General features: G+C 39.9%; 1 protein-coding gene across 1 annotated transcript; it reads right to left on the reverse strand.

The window, feature by feature from the left end:
• Nucleotides 1-5,560: 5,560 nt before the first annotated feature.
• Nucleotides 5,561-8,539, reverse strand: star (steroidogenic acute regulatory protein). Its single transcript, XM_075469113.1, has 7 exons — nt 8,341-8,539; nt 8,002-8,109; nt 7,780-7,910; nt 7,460-7,618; nt 7,149-7,333; nt 6,949-7,042; nt 5,561-6,836 (listed from the first exon to the last, which is right to left on the reverse strand). The coding sequence occupies exons 1-7, from the start codon at nt 8,402-8,404 to the stop codon at nt 6,717-6,719; spliced, it is 861 nt and encodes a 286-aa protein (XP_075325228.1). The 5' UTR covers nt 8,405-8,539; the 3' UTR covers nt 5,561-6,716.
• Between the last annotated feature and the right edge of the window lie 260 nt (nt 8,540-8,799).

The following is an 8,799-nucleotide window of genomic DNA, read 5'->3' on the forward strand; positions in this document are numbered from 1 at the left end:
TCTCAGAGACAATGCCTGGAGTCAGAATTACTTTTTTACAGTTTGTGTGAAAACAAAAAAACATTTCTGACTGCACTTTTTACTTTTATGCAGCCAACACTTTTGTTTACAAGGTTCAACCTTCAAAAGTCTTGGCTAGATATATTTATAGTGTGTTTTCTTGCACTGTTTGAAGACCTCTAAAACTTGTTTTTTTGTACAGTTGTGTTTCCCCTCAATTTAAATAAAACGTGTTTGTATTACATTCACTTCACTCTCATATTGTTTTTTGTTAGGCTTTTCAGAATACAACCATATGTGTCACTTTTGCATAGATGTTTACAGTTAGTTGAAATACTTGAAAATGTCAAGGTGGTGACAACTGCCTCAAAGTCTCTGAAAAGGCCTTAGACTCCAGGGGGTTAAAGTTAAAATCTGTGGATTATTTGAATAGCTCAGTGTTGTATGCAAGATGTTTGTTTATAAAAGGCAGTGGCACGGCCACCCTGTACCTTGCACATGTTTAAAATAAAAACATGAATATATTAACCTGTGTGTTATTTGAATAGCTTAGTATTGAATGTACAATAACAGAGGACCTATGTTTATACACGGCACTAGGCCCCGTTAAATATAAAACACAATTGTATGCCATATAAATAGTAGGGGGTCCCTGCTCCAACTCTCCATCAGTTTGGGGGTCCCTGGCCTGTAAAACGTTGAAGACCCCTGGGTTAGATTATCCAAGAGCAGTGATGATACTTCCAAAATCATTTGGAGCAGATTGTTCCTTAGGGGTTCAATATCCGTATGAAAACTGATACCCAACAATCTTCTCCCTGAGAAGCTGTCTCAGTCTGTCTTAAAACTATGGTGGAAATTGAAAACATAGTCCCTTAAGCTCCATCATGCAAAACTGATCTTATGTGTCAACTGCTATTTGAGAATTGCTGTGATAAAAGTCAGAAGGGAAGCGTTTTTTTCCCACATGACTTCAACACTTACAATCATCTTATAACCATTTTTAGTTATTTTTTACAGAGAAAGAAGGTTCAGTATTAGATAAGGTAGTTTAGGATCATATCTGCGAAGAAAATGCCACAGGTTTAACTTTGCTGTCAGACACTGTCTCGTGCTTAATATACAAATGTCATTTTCTTTTCTTCTGCTTCATGAAACAACTGTTGCATCACACAGTGGCCGCAGAATCAAAGCTGTCTCTAAATTGTCTCCGAGTTTTCAGTTGACATTGCAATATTAGCACTTCTGTAAGCATTTATTGATCAATTCTTTTGTTGGAGTAAATAAAACCAAAGTGGCCGGTGGTCCAGCCTGAATTTAATTATTGGGTAAGGCTATTTGCACCCCTGGTACAATTAGCACTGTATGCTGATTGTACCCTGGTGCAAATAGAAGTGAATGCTATTCGTACCCCGGTGCACTCAGCAATGTGTTCTATTGATACCCCGTCTGGTGCAATTAGAAGTGTATGCTATTTGTACCCCGGTGCAATTAGAAGTGTATGCTATTTATTCCCCGGTGCAATTAGAAGTGTATGCTATTTGTACCCCGGTGCACATGGCAATGTGTTCCATTACTGTAATAGCCCCTCTGGTACAAAATGCAATGTATGCTATTTACACCCCTTTGCATTTACACTGGCATATTGATCACATAATTAAATTTGAATGCAAAATCTGCAATGGAAATGCCTCTTTTATGATACTCGCATTCTCATTTACAGAGCTATGATCTACTTATTATAAGACATTTTTTACATTATCATGTATGGAGGATTACGTCGCTATCCATTAGGCCAGAGATGTCCTCAGCTAAGAGTTAAGAAAGACATCTATATTTCAATTTAAAAAGATATTAGTGCCATCAGAATTCTTCGCTTTCTGATAAGGAAAAAACGAATGTCCGCAATGGCCTTTGTGCTCACGAGCAAGGTGTTTTTGGTGGTAATTCACGGGGTGTGAAGAATCACAGATCTATAAAGAACCTTCTTTATAGATCAGTGGTGTGAATAGTGTAAGGCTATTGTACCAGGGGTGCTAATAGACATTCAGAATAATGTACGCTATTTATAGCAAAGTGTGCTATTTACACCCTGGTGCACTAGCTAATTGTTGCAATCAAAACTTCCGTTTGAGAACTGAATTGTTTTTCAAATTGCGCGCCTTCTCTGCAGAGACGTTGCCAAAACGCAACGGGCAAGATTCGAACCCGGGACTCCTGCATTTGAACCGAAACCGTTTACAACTAAGCTAATTGATCATATACAGCGCTGTGGTGTGCAGGTAATCTTATAGTTAATATGGCTGAACGTCATGATCGCGAAATTTCTAAAAACTAACAAACTGACGATTGTAATGTGTTCACTGAACATCGATTATGAAAATAAAACACAATGTTTCCATCTAGTTTTTAATTGGAACAGATATTAGTGCCGAAACCTAGCAGTATTCTTCACTTTCTGATGACGAAAAAACGGATGTCCGCCATGTTTTTTTGTGCAAGCCAGCAGCTTTTGTTTTGGTGTTACGTTACGGGGTGTGAATAGCTCAGCTGTGTGGCCAAGGCTATTTGTACCAGGGGTGCAAATAGACACTCCGTTAATTATTTCATCATGAATTTTACCAATACAGTGGATATGCAGAATAGACCTGTATAATGAGTATAATTTTGACTTTTGAGTAAAAAAGAAAAAAGGAGAGTTACATTTGGAAAATTCAGCTGCAGCATATCTTTCCTGAAGCAGTTATCCTCATTCTGGATACTCCAAATCCACAGGGCACAATATATACCCAGTTCCCACAGGAACTACTTTCTCCTGGAGAAAAAGAAATTGCCTCTATCTGTTTACAGTATAATCTGTGACCTCTAACCTCGCCAGACATGGGCTCCTCCTTCACAATCGTCCCCCTGATTAAACCCATGTATGTATCCAAAAGCGAGCGCGGCCTGATGGGGTCTGTAACACTAGATTTGGGAAAAGGCTCCACAAGAGTCTTTTCCCAAATCTAGTGGCGCCACAAGATACAGGACCATGAATTATTATTTTAAATTAAAACTGACAGCTGGGTAATAAGGGTTCTTGACAAGGTGTTGATGAGAGGCCTAGTTTTGAAAATTTTGTTTCAATGTCCAGAATTCCTTATGGATATCCTACCCTGACTCTTTAAAAGTTATGAATAGTAAAAGCTGTGTGAAATGAAAACCAAAAATAAAGGACACTGACTGACTTTGACACTGTTTTTTTTTGTTTTTGCTCCAAATGAAAGTATTTTTCAGTGCGAAGAATTTCCCTTATTTCCCTACATGTGTTTCTCCAAGCCTGAACACTCACTTCAAATAACATTCCCACAAAAAAAACACAGTACATCTATTCACTCTTCCCACAACACTGAATACAGGTTATTACAAAAGAAGATTTAACAGTAGCTAAGCCTTCACAAGATGTGAGAATACTCCCTGTATAGTATTCTTGTTTGGGACCAAGAAACCTGTAAGCTCCTTTTTCCATCATCACAGATTATCCACACTTCTCAAAAGACAGTCAAGAGGATCAATCTTTTCTCTTCTTAAATTTGAATGTAATTATTCTATGATAGCAATGATTACTTCTTTTGACCCAGTCTTTATATCGAGCTTTCGGTATCACGTGTCTCTTGTAAAGTGCAAGAATGTGCGTACAATTTCCTCCTGAGAGCAGAAAAAGAGCTGTTTGGAATTGAGTTTCAGACAGTGAGTGAAAAGGGCGGAAAACTACGAGAGAAAGAAAGACAGAAAGAATCAAGGCTGTCACCAGTGCCAAGGATTTTATATGGCTGCCAGATAGCTTGTTTTGTCTTCCTTGTATTATTACACGGCTTATATACACTGGATAAATTTCCTTTTCCTAATTCAGGATCAGAATTTTCTCCTCTTTTCTCATTACACAACTAATGGAACAAGATCTTTTCATGGCATCACTTCACATTACATCTGTGTATGCTCAGATGTTGAGAAATTTCAAGCAGATGTCAATTATTTGCCTCTGGAACATTCTTTTAAAGAAGGCATTACATAAGACAGTTCTTGGAGCCTTTTTGCTGAAATGTGAGTTCTGTGAATCATGCAGGGAGTCGGGATCAACCAAACTGGGCATTTGTTTAAGGCTGGATTTTTCAAAAGGTTTATGGAAAAAGTGAAAAATGGCTACCCTCAGTGCCCAGATTGCAGTCAGTTCTCTTCCTATTTAACCTCAGAAATGTCCTTCAGGCTTTGGTAATATGACATAATTACATAAATCTGAAGGAGGACAGATAGTCATGTGAAAAAAAAAGTGATTCCTCTTTCAGTTCCAAGGGTTTGATGTATCTGATCATTGAAACACATAAAATAAAAAAAGTCTTGTCCTTACCAGGTCTTGAAATGAGCTACATACAATATAACCTCTGAACAGCAATAACACATAAAAATATTACACAGTGTCATAATTCATTCAACAAAAAGTAAGCCAAATGCAGAAATAGTGTGTCAGACGTTAAGCACACATTTATTGCTTCGATAAGGAGGGCAAGTAGCAGCCCATCAAATGCACTTATTCATATTTGTAATTAATAATCATCAGCAAGTGTGACCACGTTCCTGGTTCGATTCCCTGTTGGGGCCTTTCTGTGTGGAGTTTGCATGTTCTCCCCGTGTATGCGTGGGTTCTCGCCGGGTACTCCGGCTTCCTCCCACTGTCCAAAAACATGCCTGTCAGGTTAATTGGTGTCTCTAAAACTGTCCCTAGCAGTGAGTGTGAGTGTGTGTGGCTGTTTGTCTTGTTTGTCTCTGTGTGTCCCTGTGATGGACTGGCGACCTGTCCAGGGTGTACCCTGCCTCTCGCCCAATGACTGCTGGGATAGGCTCCAGCCCTCCTGCAACCCCACAGTCTCAAGCATTCAAGTGCGTTAACACATGTATGGCTGAATTGTGGCTCAGCTATTGTTAAACAAATAGCTACCTCTGTCCTTCAGCTTCATTCATTCTGGCCTTCTACTTCCAAGAAAATGAGCTGTTACAAAACATTTTGGATCAAACAGAACTAGACATAATTGAGCAAATGTTATACAGCTGGTAAAAACTGGAGGAAAGATTTCCTGTTTGGGATGTAATCCACTGTTACTTGATCACAGGGAATGTGCTTCTGGCTCATGATGAACAGCTAGCTGGTGGGCTCCTCACACACACAAATGGCCAAACACCTGCTCATTCTGGCAAACGGACAGCCTGAAAATCCATCAAGGAGTAGGAAGACATTTTTTAAATGAGTTATTTTTTTATGATCTGCATTTGAGAACATTTAACTTTATCCAATTTCCTCCCCGTCAAAGTGGAATTATTGCGCAATTGTAGAGCCTCTCCCAAGACAAGCTTTCAGGCTGCAGTTCAGTTTTGTGTTTTGCTGGTGTATTTTTTTCCCTCTTTCGGAGTAGAATCTGTTATTTCTTGGAAAGTCTCTGTGACCAAGGATAAGCATGGAAAAACACAAACAAGTCTTTACTGTCTTTGTAATAAAGCAAATGTCCAGTGGAATGTTTGATGGCATTTTATTCATGTTCTCATGCATCAGAAAAGGACAGTTCACTACCTCTCCAACAGCATAATACAAGCATAAATATCAGAGACACCATGTTATTCGTTCACTGAGATGTCACCACAGTGCAATGCATCTATGCATTGCCAATAAATAAAACACTGAAATAAAAGTGCTATTTCACAGTAAGGGAAAGGACATAATTGGGGTGTTGTCAAAAGAAAATACTGTACTCCTTGTTCGTGTACTTAGTGTTTCTGCCGAGCTGTTTTTGTCAGTTACTGCAGCATGGTTCCTCACCAGCAGGGGGAATCAGCGAGTCTGTAAATGATACTCCATGTGGGCTAACTTTTGTGATGAGAAACTTTCTGCAGGCCTTATTCACTATGAATCCAGTGGGACTTGCTAAAAAAGAGAAAATATTTAGAATTGAGGATACAATCTTTGATTCATTTCAAGATAGCAGCTGATCAAAACAGCTATCATTCTTTGATTAAGCCTGTACCAAAGATGTTATGCGCTTCTTGTCGGTTCTGACATTTTTGTGTCTGATTTCTAAGATTCTGTTGAAGGATTTCAAGCTTTTTGTTTATATTAAGTCTGTGAGCTGTTCAGTGCAAATAGTTGTGGCACCAATGAGGACTACATTTACGTGGACTGTGGTGTTGGATATTCAGTGTTTTGTATGAGCTGTTTTCTTTCGCTTTTCTTAATATTTAAGTGATATTTTTGTGATTTGGGAGACCAGAGCCTTCCAAAGTTGCCCCTTTGTTATCTAAATGAATAATCTGTGTGAAATAAATATGTTTTTATTATATATATTTTATTTAAATTTTCTTTGAAATGAGCGGTAATGCTAAAAGCACAGGGCAACAAAACTTTCTAACCCAGCCCTGTTCAGAAACAATCAGGTAACACAATGTTTTCAATTTTTGCAAGAGATTCTATTCTCATAATCCATTTTTGATGATAAGAATAGTTAGATATGGAGCTGAGATTTAAAAATTATTTCAGAAAAGCACAATTTTCTTTTGATCTCCTTAATACTGTTTGGATTTCCTTATTTTTCCACAGTTATAAGCAGATTTGTATGAGTATTTTGAAGAACAGGGGTGGCTCTTTTGCCATTGTTGAGCGCATTGTGCCAAAGCTCAAGGGGCATCTCGTGTCAGCAGGCATGAGCCATCTCCATAGAAACATTATTATCCATCCTGTGCCTGAGGTGGTTGGCAAAGTCCACTTGTGTCTGAGAGAGCACTCTGTTTATGATTGTCTTTGGGATCCAGCCCTGCCGGTGACAAAGGCAGTGTTACACTAAATAACATGCTGTTTTACACCGTTTAACTGTCAGTTCTTCATTTGATGTCACTGAAAAGAAAATTCTAACATGATGTAAATACCTTTAGATCTATACTCAGTAACCAGGTAAACTTGGTCTTATTTGGGTCCTCAGCACAGGGTTTCATCACTATACAGGTAGGCCCGTTCTCTGCTCTGAAGAAGACACGAATAACGTTCAATCTAACAAAGATGACATATATATTTATTGTTTGCTAGTAGTGCACGCTCATGTTGCAACAAGCAAGGCAAATTAACTAACCTGATGACTCCCTTTTGCTCAGGCATTTTTGGGTGCTGAGTGGACATCCCAGCCAGGAAGCAGGTGGAGCCTCTGCGTTTGGCACAGCGGACACTGACAAAATCCCGTGGTCCCACCACATTGCCAGGCGTCTCTGCAGATACCTCATGGGTAATCATTGTGTCCTGGCCGATCTTTTGAAGAATCTGAGGTATCACAATGTGAAGTGTCATCCGTGATCTTGAGTTCTGTGCCATGAATGCGTCAGATATACTCTAACAGTAACTTGAAAAGCTATGAAAACAGTAATCCCTGATGGTTGATTTTCTTACTTTGACCTGTTTGACGTTAGGGTTCCACTCCCCCATTTGCTCCATATTTTCCACCAGTTCTTCATAAAGGTTGTCAGGATGTTGTTCCAGAACCACTTCCAGTTTAAACACCTTCCCAACGTCAGGCAACACCTTGCTCATGACCTTATCTCCATTTGCCTTGCAAAAGGTGGAAAGAAGTTCAGGATGTTGTATTGCCATCATAGCATGAAATTATGAGACACCTATCTTTTATCACCTCTGCTTGGTACATGCCATCCAAACTTTTCAAACTGGTTAATAGTTCATTGTGTTTCAATCTGTCTCATTATTGTACTCACAGCTACTGTTTCAATGGTCCAACCGTCCTGTTCACTGAGGATGCTGATGGCCTTCTGCAGTGCATTCTCCCCTTGCTTCACATAAGTCATCTCCTCCTCATTGTACCCCTCTTCCTCCTCAATCCGAGAGCCTTAACACAGAGCAGCATGTAACTAAAACATGTCTGAAAATGATCCACAGTTCTGTCACCCTTTGTTGTGATGACATATTGGGGCACTCACTGAGAAGGGAGCTTCGTCGACGGACTTGGCTGATCCATTTGCTTGGGCCAGGACCTGCCAGTCTGTTCAGCTCATGATGAATGGCCACAATGGCATTCTTTCTCAAACCTGGAAAACAGAGAACTCCACTTTACATAGTAAAACTAGCAGAGAAGGAAAGAAAAAGAAATCATCTGGCTATTCCCTCCCCCCCTCTATCATTGATTCAAACACTCTAATGCCAGGCTGCATGCAGACCTCAACTGGCAAGTTGTGCATCCACGCATGAAGTAAAGGAGAGAGGAAACTAGGTCAAGCCGACAGTGCTGAATGACTGTCCAGCCGGATTTACTCACTCACCTGTCATGTTCCTCATATGTCGATAGGAGATGCCAGCACACAGTTTAAAAGTTGCAGGCAGCATTTTCAGTTATGGGAGTTTATGGCAGCTTTAAGAGGAATTAAAAACTTTAAAAGCAAATAGATGGTAAAGATTCACAACTCTGAGCTGTATATGTTCAGCTGAGTAGCGGAGTGTGCTGGAGTGATTCTTGGGCTTCTTTCTGCCGCAGCTGAAAGCGTGTTTATATATAAGAGAGCTGGCCACAAGGCCACCTTGCTATCTCCATGTAGATAAACACACGAATCAACTCGCTGTTCCAACGGCCATGTCACCAAGGTTGCCTCGCGGACATGGCGAGCATGTCTCATACTGTTACGACACTGTGTGAGATAACGTCCGGTACTTGGGCCAACACACACACACATTCTGTTCTCCACAAGGAGACACAACATCTCGTCAGTAATGGGAGCATCCAG

Source organism: Odontesthes bonariensis, chromosome 6 (assembly GCF_027942865.1).
Source record: "Odontesthes bonariensis isolate fOdoBon6 chromosome 6, fOdoBon6.hap1, whole genome shotgun sequence".
Taxonomy (NCBI): domain Eukaryota; kingdom Metazoa; phylum Chordata; class Actinopteri; order Atheriniformes; family Atherinopsidae; genus Odontesthes; species Odontesthes bonariensis.